Source organism: Malurus melanocephalus, unplaced genomic scaffold, assembly GCF_030028575.1.
Source record: "Malurus melanocephalus ecotype Western Australia unplaced genomic scaffold, MMel_1.1 scaffold_631, whole genome shotgun sequence".
Lineage (NCBI taxonomy): Eukaryota > Metazoa > Chordata > Aves > Passeriformes > Maluridae > Malurus > Malurus melanocephalus.
The window spans coordinates 24,947-39,319 of NW_026623863.1; the positions used below are offsets into that span (position 1 = coordinate 24,947).

The 14,373-nt window shown below is 46.8% G+C and overlaps 1 protein-coding gene across 1 annotated transcript in view; it reads left to right on the plus strand.

The window, feature by feature from the left end:
- Nucleotides 1-2: 2 nt before the first annotated feature.
- Nucleotides 3-14,373, plus strand: part of ARHGEF26 (Rho guanine nucleotide exchange factor 26) — a gene marked incomplete at its 5' end in the record, with an annotated part of 25,761 nt that continues 11,390 nt past the window's right edge. Inside the window, 5 exons of the mRNA XM_057383418.1 lie at nucleotides 3-896; nucleotides 2,365-2,401; nucleotides 4,311-4,456; nucleotides 7,184-7,240; nucleotides 8,435-8,595. Coding sequence (XP_057239401.1) covers nucleotides 3-896; nucleotides 2,365-2,401; nucleotides 4,311-4,456; nucleotides 7,184-7,240; nucleotides 8,435-8,595 — 1,295 coding nt within the window. The remainder of the gene's footprint in view (nucleotides 897-2,364; nucleotides 2,402-4,310; nucleotides 4,457-7,183; nucleotides 7,241-8,434; nucleotides 8,596-14,373) is intronic.

Consider the following 14,373-nt stretch of genomic DNA (forward strand, 5'->3'; position numbering starts at 1 on the left):
GCCCCGCCGCGTCGCGCTGGAGGCGGCGAGCGACCCCCCACCCGCAGCCCCTCTCCTGGAGCAAGCTCCGGCCACAGTCGTACCAGAGCCCCAGCGGAGTGCTCGTCACCGACTTCCCCGTGGAGGACAGGTGCGCCTTCTCCGGGACTGAGCCCGCCGCCACCGGCGGCCCCTCGCCCGGCAGCCCCGCCATGGGATCGGTGTCCAACGGGACCGTGCGGCCGCCGGGCTCCCCCGCGCTGACTCCGGAGCGGCGCTCCAGGGTGCTCGCCCTGGCTCCGGACAGCCCCGTCGGTTCGACCGCCAACGGCACCGTCTCCTCGCCGGGCAGCGGGCAGGGCCGGCCGCGGCCGCCCAGGACTGCGGGGCTGCCCGCGCTGGCCCCGCAGCAGGAGCGGATCGTGTTCGGAGCCAGCACCCAGCCCGCGCCGTGCCCCCGGGCCTCCGAGCCSCCGGCGGTGCCGGGAGCATCCCCCGGGAGCGGCCGGGCTGCCGAACCCGCGGCGGTGCCGTGCACGGAGCCCCCCGCGCTGCTGAGCACGGACAGCCCCGCGGCGCGCAGGGTGGGCTCGCAGCAGCTGATCCCCCGCAGCCTGGCCGAGAGCCGGCCCGTGGCTCGGGCCCAGGGCCACGAGCGGGTGCTCAAGGTGCGCAGCCTGGTGGAGACCCCCCGGCTGCCTCTGGGCAGCGACACCGAAGACGAGCCCGATGGCGGCCCGGTCAGCCCGGGCGTGCTGCGGCGCGGGCTGCGCTCCACGTCCTACCGCCGGGCTGTGGTGAGCGGCGTAGACCTGGACGGCTCCGGCAACTGCAAGAAGAAAAACAGAATGTCCCAGCCTATCCTGAAAGCGGTGGCTGAAGATAAAGAGAAGTTCTCGAGCCTGGGGAGGATAAAGGTAAGGTGCGCTGATGGGTGATGGTGTGGGTTCCGCGGGAGCGTGGCCTGCTGATTCTGCATTTTCTATAAGCGCTGGGGGKTTTCAGTTTGTTTTTTGTTAACAGAAAACTTTTTGTAGTTACTGTGAGTCTTACAAGTGCTGCTTTCCAAGTGAGGTGTTGGAGACAGCAGGGACTTGGCTCTCTTGAAATCCAGGAGGCTCAGAGCCTTTGCTGGCYGCTTCCTGCTCGCCTTTCCTGCTGGATTCTCCAGCTTTCACAACCGAACCAGTGCCTTAAAACCTGTGTCCCAGAATGGAGTAAACAGGAAAATAACGGGACATTGTCTTAATGCAGTGTGCATGCTAGARCAGAGACAGAAAAATGAACTTCCTCCCTCTCTGGTTTACCTGAGACATTACTTTTAAAGTATTTTTAGAAATCACTATGATTTTAAAATTGATAGAAACCACTTCGGGTATCTTAATTTTAATGCCTGAAAGTAAAAACAGCATGTCTGTTTTTAAATCTTGGTTGTAATCACTTAGAATCCCTTAGTAGACTCATATTGAATGTTAATACATGAAARTGYGAACACTTACTGATAGTATTCTTGWACTTACYATGGTGCAATATTGTATTTCCTTGTTTTAAAKATAATTTGTTACTGTATTAAATATATTCATAGATTTCTGTGGAGTGCTTGTAATTGTCATAAAGTACACCCAGGCCAAGAGCTGATGTTGTAGCATTCATTTATTTTAAAATAATTACCAGCTTTATGGTAGTTTTCAGTCAAYTTGAAATTATGGTAGTGGATGCTTTTGTAAAAATACTGCAAGAGGTGAAGTAGGAATCGATCAAACTGTGAACAGCTGCAGAGTGTGGGATGGTTTGATTTGGTAGTAGACTAACAGTGAGTTATGTTTAAAATGGGAGGATGTGACACTGTCCCGTCCTTACAGAGCTCTCTGCAAGTAGTGTTTTATTAAATAGACTCTTGGGCCCTGGGACTTGTYGCACCAGAGCAGCTGTTTTATTTCAGAAGTTTGTTGTGCTCTCAGAAGGCTCCTTTACAAAGTACTCGGAGTGGTTGTTGTTTGCAGTGTGTGGAAGGGGCAGCCTCTCAGGGCTGCGCCTCCGCGGAAAGCCCCGAGACAGTGGGATGAGCTGCAAGTTCACTGAACCCTTCTCGAGCCARTGTAGTGTGCTTTTGAAACACAGGGAAAATATCTATAAACAAGGCATGACAGAAATGAAACTAGAATCACTTTTCACTTTCTGTGGTGACAAAGTTGTTTTCACTGAATTCTTGTCCAACACTTGAAGTTCATGTATTAGGGCCTGTTGATTTGGTGCCCAGCTTTTGAATAAAACAGAACTTCTTGTTATTATTATTTGCCTATTATTATAAATTATTATTATTTTGCCTATTGTGTTTATTCTCTTTCTAACATACTTCTTCTTTTCTGTTAAAATTATCTGAAGAAGATACTGAAAGGACAAGGGACSTTCGATGGGGAAGGTGAGCCATGTTTTGTACAGATTTGCTAATTACACCGAAGGGAAATGAACTTTTGGGTTGTTTCACATACTTCCTTTATATGGGATGAAAGGCTCAATACCTTGTTTTTCAGTAAACTGTCTGAAATATGGGACCATGATTTTGGCACTACACATGCCTTAGSAGTGCTTTAAAGACTATGAAGTGGCAGACTAAAAAGGTGTGTCAAGGCCTTCTTTTCAACTTAAGCTTCTGTCTCTCCCAAAAAAAGTGAGCTGTTGGATATATGTGGCTCAGCCCTGACAGTTCTGTGCAGTTCCTCCATGTGGGACTGCCTTCCTGCTGCTCCYTGGGACTCTGCCCAGGTCAGGACATTGTGGATCCCTCTGTGGGTTTGGGGCAGTCCCTGCAGTACACACCTGAATCTGTACTCTGAGCTGGTGGTTCACACAGCTCTTTCTGTTTTCTCATCAGCTGAGGGTGCCCTTGGACTCTGTGAGCATTTTCTTTTCTTGCTACCTAGGCTTTAAGTTAAATGCCAGAAAAACACTGTCTGTGGATGTGCATTTTTGTCTTACTTATTAATTCCAGGCTTTGCCAAGTTTGCTGCTTTTCCCAATATTTTGACAACAAAAACGTCTATGGAAGTGTCCACAKAAGTTCCGTTACAATAACTGCTACTCTCTTGGCTTTTCTCTGCTTAATGCCTCTTAGATCATCTCAGCTGCTGTGTTACCTTCCTCTTGTTTCTGTTTTCAAAGCTTCCCATTGTGTTCTCTTTGCATCATGCCCTTTCCTACTCTTAATTTTATCTCTTTCACACTATCTCCTGACGATATTTTTTAGATTCTCTTCCAGTGGCTCCTCTCTGTCTTCAGTGATCCCAGCTAATAACTTTCTGTGTAATGCCTCCCAGAATTCAGTAATTCAGAATTCAGTTGCTGTAACAGTTTCCTCTGTTAAAAGTGTATAAACTGTATAGACCCTTCCCAAAGAACTGCTCCAAAGGCCACACCTGGTCTAGGACTGGGACAGGGCTGTAGGTGTGAGCAGGTGGAACAGACCCACCCAGCCAGGTGTGGGACTGCAGGGGYTGGGGCCATGCCTGGAGCAGCCAAACTTCCACTTCACTCCCCTTTCTCTTGCAGGGGAGGATTGGATGTTATCCAAAGCCTGGCCCATGTAAAAGTCCCTTTCAGAGCCTGCCTGTTTAATGGTTTAATCCGTCTGTGGGTTATTGCGGTGTTGGGTTTCTCTGTCCTTGCTCTCTGCTGTTGCACAGGGTGTGTGGCCAGGGAGCTTGGGAAACAGCAGCAGTGCTCCACGCCTGTGCTCCTTTGCCACTGATAGTGCTGAATTAATGATGGCAGAACTCAAATACATGATGAGTGCGTTTTATCTTAAGGTTCACAGGTCTCATGATTACTCAGGCAAGCTTTTAAATTTCCATTTGGAATAGTTCTGACCTCAAATCTCTGAAATTGGGCCACAATGAAATGTGAAGAGAGGATTTAAAGTTGAGAGAAGCAAGGTTGGCGTGGGCATTATGCTTTCCCAGGACATGAAAAGAGTGAGACCTGTGGATGRGTGACTGCTCCACTGACACCCCTTCCCATTTTCTATTTGCTGGTTACTTACAGAACTGGGTACAGCAAACCAAGGAAGAAAGAATTGTTTGCTGTTTTTTTTCTTGACAAAGGCTACATCTGTTCTTTAATTTGGTGTGTGAGGATCTTTGGGTACAGTGGTCCATTGTCACTGTACTGCACCATTGTCCAGCCCAAATCAGATGCTATCTTTGTCTCATGGAGTGTGAGCAGCACAGGGACACTTTGGTTTCTTTCATTGTTTCAATGTTACTTTAGATTTTTAGGAGAGCAGCTAAACTTAACTTTCTAGCAATGACTGACATACTGTTGTTATTTGACAGAAAACGCTGTATTATATCAGAACTATAAGGAAAAAGCTCTGGACATAGATTCTGATGAAGAGTGTGAGCCCCGAGAGCAGAAGTCGGATGACAAGGTTGTTTTTCATTATAAGCCCCTGAGATCGACGTGGAGCCAGCTCTCCGTGGTGAGTTGTGATCCTTGTATGGCCAGACACAGCATCTCAGCGGGGGTTGAAGCAAAATCTTCTCACTCGCTGCTGSAGATTTTGGCTGAAGTTTGTCATCTTCTTTTTTATCTCATAAGGTTAACATGGAAGTCCCAAACAGCTGCTAGTTCTTTGTATAAAAAGCAATGAAACAGAGTTCATTTTACAGTCTTGTATTTGGCAAAGACACAACTTTACTGATTCTTTAAAAAGGGTTGTGTGAGTTCACTAAAAGGGTGAATTACAGTAAAGAAAGGCTTCAGTTTGTTACAAACAACTGAAATTGCTGCTGAATTGTTTTAAATCGCTCCACGCCAGCTCTTAAACTGACTTGAGTGCAGATATTAAATGGAAAGCATTTTGAGAAGTGGAGAGAGGAGCTGGTGGTGCTCTGCTGTCCCTTGCACAGGCTGGGAAGCATCTGCAGGGCTTTGGCAGAGCAGCATCATTAAACAAAGTAAATTCAGCTGTTSAGATCAATGCTGCAGCCTTGCTGCCTTCCCTGCTAATAACCTGACRAGGTACAGCTGATAACAATGCTTATAATGAAGTCAAATTGTTTTTTCTGCCTTCTGGGAAAACTAGCAGTTGAATGTCTAAAAGCTGAGGTCTTTCGGAAGGGTCGTTATTCAGTAATAATAAAGATAATTTTAAAACACYAATGTGCTGTGAGACAARAATAGCATGMAGACTATCTCAGGAGGAGAACTCTTCTTGYCATGCTGCACTTACAGTTACTGCTCCTTGCACAGAAACTTGTGCACTGTCTGTATTTGATTTACAAGATGGGAAGTGGGGAGTATATGGGGAAAGGTGGTGCATGGAGAAAACARAATCTGGGAATCTGAGACTCACAGTGAGTATGTTTATAATGCTGGAAAAATTACACGCTGTCAATGTGTATTAAAAAGTTAAAAAGTGARTCTGGAGTTGTAGCAGGAAGTCAGCTGGAAAATGTCAGTCCTGGGTTTGAGCATATGTTAGGAAAGGAGGAGGGTGATGTTTCTGGTGTTTGTTAGCAGTGCCTGTGCTGGGGAACCGAGGGGAGATGCAGAGGGATCCCCTCTCACTGCAGGAGCTTTCCCTGGTGCAGCTCTGGCTGCGCTGAGGTTGAGGGGTGGTGCTCTTCAGAGAGGGAGTTGTTCAATTCTTTATGATAACAGTAATAAAAAAGGGTGTTTCTGTCTTCCAGAAGTTTATTCACAAATTTGAAACGGAGGTTGATCTTGGTTGTGACTGGTTTCTCATTCATGTAAAAATCAGCTGCTGTGAGTGGCCTCACAGGGTCACTGTCCAGGGCCACCTCCTTACAGGGTCACTCACAGGGTCACTGTCCAGGGCCACCTCCTTACAGAGTCACTCACAGGGTCACTGTCCAGGGCCACCTCCTTACAGGGTCACTGTCCAGCGCTGCCTCCCCTCCATGGTACAAACCCAAACCCCTGGTGTGTCTGTCCGGGCCTTCATGGCTGATCTCTGCACTGCCCCCCCTTTCTCTCCCGTATCAAAAGGCTTATGTTCATTTTGGGTATGCTGCACACACCTAGTGGATTTCTGCTTCAGCACCTTGTTTTGAAGGAACTTTTGGTCCCTAACCAGAGTTCACCTGTCCTCCTTTGATCYTTTGCTCCTCATGTCCATGGTTGAATCAGTCATTGCTGGGGAAAAGCCAGTCCAGCTTGATGACAGACAGCTTTAGTCGCTGTAATGGGCCTCTTCCTTCTGGTCATGTTCTTAGCTTAAATTAAGTTTTTGTTTGCATGGTATCACACATGGAACTTTTTTTAGGTTATTTCAGCTTGAACATTTTGGATATGTCAAAATGAGGTATTGAATTTTCTTTCCCAGAAATACCCAAAGTAGTCTGGGTATCTGGGCCTCTGGCTCTGTGGAAGCAGAGCTGTTGGTTGGGAGTGTAAGGCTGGGCCCTTGGGCCGTGTGATGGATTCGTGTGTACTTTGGGAGACACACCCATGTGTGACAGCAGTGCCCACAACGCTCAGCTGCAGTTTGCAGCATGAAATCAGCAGGTGGCACAGAGACCTCCCTGGACATTGGCAGTGTCTGTGTTAACAGGGAGCACTGAAATCTGGGGGATGTGTTTGTAGGTATTTCCTGTGTCAGAGTATTTTTAGAAAACTCTTCCACTGCATCCAGTAAAGAGTGACATTGTACCTTCCAGTGCCATTGCACTTCCTCGCGAATGCTCTGAAGCTTTCAGGCTGCTGATTGAAATGCACTTTTATTGTTTAATTGGAAGGCATCTAATTAGTTCTTGCATCCAGAAGTGTCTGCTTGTGGAACCACGGGAATCTGTGAATTGTGTTGCAGWGGACAGTGGTTCCCACCCTGGAATGCTGATGTTGTTTTCATAGGCATTTGTCTGTTACTGTACTTTGGTGTGCAGACCAAAGTACAGCACCTCTTTATTCCGACTGTCCAGCATTGTGGGGTCTGGTGTGCAGGGGTAGAATGAAGAATAATAAATCCTTTAAAATTCCAGGGAACAGGTGGARCAAGAAGAGAAAGCTGTTGGTGATATGTTACGAGCTTTTGAAGAAAAGTGACAGAAATCCTGTATGTAACACTCCYGTAGAGCCAGGCCTTCCTTGGCACTTTGCTTTCTGGTTTTTGAGGGTCCTGTATGTTTTTTAAATCACATTTTTCTACAAAAAATATTAAAATTATCGATTGATTTGTTTTTAGGTGAAGAAGAATGGAYTGTCAGAARCGATCAGCCAGGARGAAAGGAAAAGACAGGAGGTACTCWGTGTGCTTTGGGGCTGGTTGCTCAGGGCTGTGCTGCCTGCCTGGGTCGGTGCTCTGTGTGTTGATAAGGAGACGTTGATAAGAGTTCATTTGGATTCCTGCCCTGCAGTRAAGTGTCCTCTCTCCCTGGGGAGAATAAATAAATAAACCCAGTGTGTGCTGAGGTGCCYGTGTGCCTGCCAGGGGCTCCTGGGGTGCTCCCTGCACCAGCTCCAGCCTGGCAGCACCAGAGCCACTGCTGTGCTGGGGAAGGGGTGACATTTACCCTGAGYTCATGAAGGGTGGAGGTGGCACATGAATTTTTATAGCAGGGAAGAGCAAAGAGCAGCTTTTCCAGAGCCCCTGAGCTGTACCTAGCCCTGTGAGCTGTGCTGAGCACCATGTTCTGCTGGAAGCCAGCAGGTCCCTGTGCCCTGGAGCGGGGCAGTGCCTCCGTGCTGGCAGCAGCAGCCCTGGGCTCTCTGTTCTCTCTTTCCCTTTGCACCTTTTATCCTCCTCTTGTGCTTTCCTCTTCCCCTTTGCTCCTAGTGTCCACTTCACCTGCTGTACCGTCCTTCCTCACTACAGGGGCTCTGTCACAGTGACTGAGAGCTGCTGGAAAGCGTAGCCTGGCCTAGGCAGCTGTGTCCCTGCAGCTCCCTGCYGAGGTATGTCCTTGCACAGGGAACAAGGCTTTAGCAGCAACTCTGTAGCGTTACCTGCCCTGSTCATTTGTCCCAGTGTCCTCATTCCTCTTCAGGACATACCTCAGCCTCCTGCTGCTGGGAAGCTTTTGTGACAAGGCATATGTTTCAGTCATATCCTTTATGTGTCTGTAGTCCGTGTTTCCTGAAGCCATATTTGCATCCATTCAAAAAGAACAAGTTCTTTGGATGCCTTTTAAATGCAAAATCCTTAATGTTAACAAAAGTGTTTTCAGGCCTGAGGGGYTTTAATTTGAATTTTAGAGGCCAGTTCTTTCAGAGGGAGCCTAAATATTCTTAACCTGTAGTTACATTACCAAGTCATGCTTTCGCTGTATTTCCTTTAAGCTGCCTTTTATTATTTACATTTTTGTCTGTTCTTTAAATTGCTTTTTAGAGTCTGTTAGATTATTTTGCTTTGCACCACTGCTCAACATTCCCTTTTTATTTAAGGAAGAAAGTCCAGTCACTACTAAGTCTCCTCTTTTCCCCCTCCACTTTGCAGGCAATATTTGAAGTGATATCTTCTGAGCACTCCTATTTGCTGAGCCTGGAGATTCTGATCCGGATGTTTAAAAATTCCAGGGAACTGAGCCTCACAATGACCAAAACAGAGAGCCACCACCTCTTCTCCAACATCACGGATGTTTAYGAAGCAAGCAAAAAGTAAGTGTGGCATTTTTGTATTCAATAGAATTGTACATTCTTAAACATAACAGCAGCTTTCTTTTTGGAAGCTGAGGTGACCATTTTAGTGGTGACCATTTCTTCTAAAACTCGTGCTGGTTTGAAGATGGAGCATCCAGGTAGCAGAGACGTGCACAGAAGTGTGAGAGCCTCACCTTTAATAGGGCTGGCCTGGGATTTGTGTCTGTGAAAATGGGAAGGGAAGGAAAGCACAAAGGGATTTGTAGTGGAAATCATCCTTGAAAGCAGAGCAKTTGTGGGCTGGATGCTGATAGCTGAGTGTGCAGCCCATGTCCCTGCAGTGCCAGAGAGCCCAGTGTGCCTCGTGCAGCTGCTGATGGTGCAGCAGGAGCTCCGAGATGCCCTGGGCAGTTGCCCTTGGCAGGTGATGCCAGGGGTGCTGTTCTGGGGCCTGGCTGTGCCCTGGCACTGTCACCCCTGTGGCACTGTCACCCCTGTGGCACTGTCACCCCTGTGGCACTGTCACCCCTGTGGCACTGTCACCCCTGTGTGAGCACCAGGGCTGGCACTGATGGCAGTGGATGAGCTGCTCTGCTGCTGCTGCTGCTTTGGGGCACATTCTTTCAGTCTGGAGTCAGCAACAAGGGAAACACACTACAGAGAGTGCCCARAGAGGAGGAAATGGCAGATCTTACAGGAGACAAATACTGAAAAGTCTTGTTTATGACTGATAACGACTGCCAGTGTTATTTAATCCAGGACATGCATATGTATGTGCTCCAGTACTTCAAACCCTCTTTCAAAAGGTTGCTTAATGAGATTGGCTTCCTTGTAATTTGTTCTCCCAGCCTGGTTCATAGCAGCAGGTGGTTTAACTCTGTTCTAGGGAGCTCTAACATCCAAATGTCTGTGCTGCTTTTCTCATCCGTGATTTCCAGGCTGAAGTGAGCATAGTGGCAGAAGGATGCCCATGGCCTAGTGAAGGCACTGAGTGATCTCAGCTGTAGCTYTGTACAGCTTTGCATGATCTCCTTACCTGTGGAACAGAGAAATACTGACCTCCTTTCAGAAGTGGGGCTGAAGGCTGAATGAGGATTCTGAATTTCTGAAGGGGGAATTGTTCCCTCTTCTTCTGTCCCCTTCGTAGAAATTATCCTTCTTGTAGAAATGGTGAAGTTCTGAATTCTTTAATATTAAACCCTAATTTACCTTGGTGGAACTTGGGAAGTTCTGTGTTCCCAATCACGGTAAAGTAATTTCTTGGCTTTTTTCTCTGAGACACTACAAAGTTCGTGGAATTTGGCATTTGTTGGGCAGCAGTTTGACTTCTGTCTTCTGAAGTTTATGCAGTTAGAAGGTTTTGTTTCATGAAGGCTGATGTGTCAAATGCAAACCCAGTTCAGGAGCTACAGAGCCGGAGTACATTTGGCTTTGGCTGGGAACCCTTCCTTGCTCCCTCCCCGTTCCCTTTCTTTGTCTCTTCAGTTGAGTTCTTTTGCCAGAGGTTGGGTCCCTCTGCAGAGCCACCCCAGTGTGACAGCAGTGATGTCAGGCAGTGCAGCTTAGCAAAGCCTTTATYTTCAAGGAAAAATACCTTTTAAAGACTTCTCCTTGCATGAGGTGTGAGGTGGARAAGTCAAGGATGATGAGGGTGGGTAGGGCAGTAGTTTTAGGGGAGCTCTTACAGCCCTTTTGATTAACAATCTTCAAAGGAAATGGGGGGGAAGGAAAAAAAAAGAATGGAAAAATACAATACCCTAGAATTATAATCTTATTCTTCCTTGTCTGTGAAATCTAATGCTTTAAGAACCTGGGTTTTCTATAACTTGGGGTGCAATCAGGAGTTGTAGCTCCTTTTAAACTTAAGTGAAAACATATTTTCTTTCCCAAGTTATGCAGTACTGTGAAACAAAACTTTGAGCGCTGTCATTTGTGTAAATAATGGAAGCAATTTTAAACCAGAAGCCTCTTTCTTGGTATCTCCAAATTGTTACTCCACATTTTCAAGGTCTTTCAAGGCAGCAAAATCCACCTTTTATTATCAAATGGAGTATCTKTCTCATTCTGTTGTATTTTAAGCAGCCTTTACTTAAAAGTACAAAACTTGAGTATGAGTGTAGTTTCCAGTGGTTCGGGTTGTTCAGACAAAAGTTTGGTGAACTGAAGAACCAGAACTGCTACAAATGCTTTATAAAAACCTTTGGTCAGAGCTGCCTAAAGCCTCTGTCTAGGAACTTTGACTTGGAGCATGTTTAATGGAAATTCTCCAGCAATACCAGGATAGGCCTGCAGTGCCTGACAGGGCCATTCCTGGGGAAACAAAGCTGCCTTTGTTGGGAGCAATATGCAGAGAGCAGAGATGTCTCTGCTTTTGGGATCTCCATGGAATGTCTCTGGTAGAGGAGAGTGCAGATGGATGATCTGTGCAGCACATGCAGTGTGTGCTCATGGAAASCTCCTGCAAGGTGGTGGCAGAAAGCTGGAGAGTTCTGGTGGCCCTTGTGTGCTGTGCTGTTCACAGGTGCTGGAACCCAGCTCACACAGCTCCAACCCTGCTGGGGATGGGTCAGGAATGCAGTCTGAGAAATCAGTGCCAGGGCCAGGATGTGGGGCAAGGGAGGGCACAGCTCCCCAGGAGCCTGTTTGAGGAAAGGSGAGTTACAGGGAAATGTCTTGAAGGACARTTGGTCTACAGGCTCMAATYTCCACGTTTATAGGACAAAGGAAAYTTCAGCATTTGTGCCTCTCTCTGCCATTAGGCCAGTGTAAGGCAAATGCTTTTGTGATACCAAATCAGCATTAGCAGAAGAAGGCACTAACAAAAAYAWTTTAACAGGTTCTGATTGTTTTKAAACTCTGTGTCTGAATCACAGAATGTGAGCACTGCGGTTGTGATGGGTTCATAACTTTGCAAAGACATTCCTATTTCCTTTCCCAGAGTGTCTGGGAGTGCATTTATTGGCTGGACGGACATTTATTGTCCTACAGGTCCCATGCTGAGCAAGTGCTGTGGGCACCTTTGTGCTGTCTGTGGGATCTGTGTGGAACAGGATATCTTGGCAGGGCAGTGTGGCCTTTGCCCTGCTCTGGATGGCTGCCAGAGCTCTATAAATAGCTGGAAAGGCCAGTGGTGAGCAGTGGCCAGGCCCTGGGGCGTGGGTGCCCAGGGCTGCTTGGGTTACAGAAGGAGCAGCCAGGGCTGGGGTTTGCTTGTGGGGATCAGGAACTGCCCCGTGCAGATTCCCAGAGAAAGGTGTTGGATGGGCTGGGTGTTGTGTGTGTGGGAATGTGCTGGTTTCCATTATTTGCATTGTGGGAACTCACCAAACGATTGGATTGATCTCAGTTCTGCACACTAATCACCCTCCCTACAGCCATTTTCTGGAGGGTAAAAACTGATTTTGATTTGGCATAAAAATTCATGGAAATAGGTCTGTTTTTCCCACTTTAACTATTTTAAATTCCCCTCCCCTTCCCTAAATAACAGTAATGTTGCAGATGTTYAGGTTCTGTTCCTGATGAGAAGATTCAGATTTGGAGAGGTTAATCAGAAATCTTCATTACTTTTAGCTAAAGTTATCTCAAGTTGGCAGTTGTTATTCCAGTGCTTTTGTCTCCCGGGAGAAAAGCTGAATTGGGCTCAGTGGTTTGTTTCTGTCCCTGGATGGTGTCAGCAGCACCCTGGAGCTAAACCTGCATTTCTGAATTTGGCCTTCAGCYTTCAGGAGTGTTGCAGAGTGAATGGTTCATAAACAACGTAAGGGAAAGACAGGGGAAATCAAACTCTGTTCTGTGATGCTGTTTGGCTTTCACTTAATTGGATCTAACTTTAACCAGAAAAGTTCTGGATTTAACAGAAASAGGTGTTTGAAATAAATCCTTTTGGAATTCAGCAAAAAAAGCTGCACACATCACAGCAAATTTTTTGTTGGTTGAATTGGATGGAATCATTACATCCCTCAGTTCTGAGCTTTATCACAGAATCTGTCCTAAAATTGTAAGTGAAGGGGTTTATGATGAGTCTGGTTCTCTGATTGTGTCTAATAATTAACAGATTAGATATGGAAAATCACAGCTTTTGATTCAAACTTGGATGCAGGATTTCCTGATAGGACATGCTGGGGGATGGAACTTGGATGTGCTGCTCCTCTATGACCCTCTTTTCCCTTTTTTCTTTTCTGTTTTTTAAATCTCCTACTCTCCCAGATCTGTACTGTTCTAATATAATCTCTGATGATGTCACTGATGAAGCACCAGATAAATTCTAAAGGTGGAAGTTGTGGCCCAGCAGGGTCCAACACCTTGTCAGWGTGCCATAACACAGCAGGAAATGTTGGATTTCCTCATTTCCTGAGCAAAGTGAATTGGCAGCAGAGGGAGGTTCTCCCAGCTATAAACATGTCTGAGCAGAGAGAARCAAATCCCAGTGTGGCAGTTCCTGGGCAGCAGTGGGGATCTGCTGCTGCTCCTGAGACATTGCAGTCTCTGTGCTTACAGGCACTTTTTAATTGAATTTTATCATGTAATTTTTTCCTTCTTGGACCCCAGTGACACTTGAGGGAACTCTCTCCTAGGGTCTGTCCCTGAGTGCTGGAGCTCTCAGAGCAGTGGGTGGTGTGTGCCCGACACTAAACCCCAAATCTGCAGCACACGATGAGTTTGTGGCAGCTCAGCATTTGTTGTGCCTTGGAAGAGGCTGCGTGGGGGCCAAGGGGGATTCCTTCTTCCAGCAGTGACAGGGCTGTCAGCAAATTCTGCTCAGCCCTTGTAGGCAGAGCCCTGTTTGTCAGCCWGTCCATCTGCAGRGTCAGAACTTAGCAAAACCAAACTSTGAACCCAGACCAAAATCCCCTYGGYTGTCGTGGCTCTGACTGACCCAGTGAGAGCCTGGCAGCCCCTCAGTGCAGCAGCTGCTTCTAARCACACCTGGAAAATGCCTTAATTTAGTTCAGCCCTGTTGCTGCAGGCATGGATGATCAGCTGCTGTTCATCCTGTTCTGCTCCTCTCGCATGTTTGAGGTGTGTTCGTAAATCAAACTATGCAGAACAACACTTGAAAAAAGGTGGCAGATTTGAAAAGCCACTGTTAGTAATAAAAAAAATGGAATAAAGGGCTGAAATTAAATTAAATAAAGCTGATTTCAAAATATTCAAGCTTAATATGAGCTCATGTGTTCTAAGTATTTCCTTAATATTTTTCTGTGCTATATGAGAATTTTTTTATGAGCATGTTGACTCCAGGGAATTGAGGATTCTTACAGTGAAGGCTGCAGCCACGACAGCTTTACTTGTGTGAGAAGTGACCTGCAGAGCTGATCTGAGAGCTGTTACACTCCAGACAGTGGGGGATTTCCAGTGAGCATCATGGAAATCAAGGCTTGTGCTTTGGGAAYRTTAGGAGTGCAAAAAGCAGTGAGTRGGAAGCTTCCAGTCACCAAAGAGACTCACATGTGACACAGGGCACTGACAGCGGGGAGGTTCTGGGAACAAGCATGGCTAGGGTGAGAGCCAGCTGAGGATTTAGGGTTCTGTGCCCATTTTCAGTGTTTCCAGTGTGTGTTTGGTTCYAGTGGAGGATTGGAGGATGTAGAGCACTGCTCCACCGCCACATGGCTTTTGTCCTTGGCTCAGCAGCCACACATTACCTGTGTTTCATCGAGCACTTCTGGTGTTGTGCTGCCATTAATTGCAAGAGGAAATGTGTTAATGTGTGTTTGAAGTAGTTTCRTTTCTTTTCCAACCCCATTTCTGGAAATTCTGGTTTGACCAGCTCAGTGATGCAGTTTGGTTGTGGCA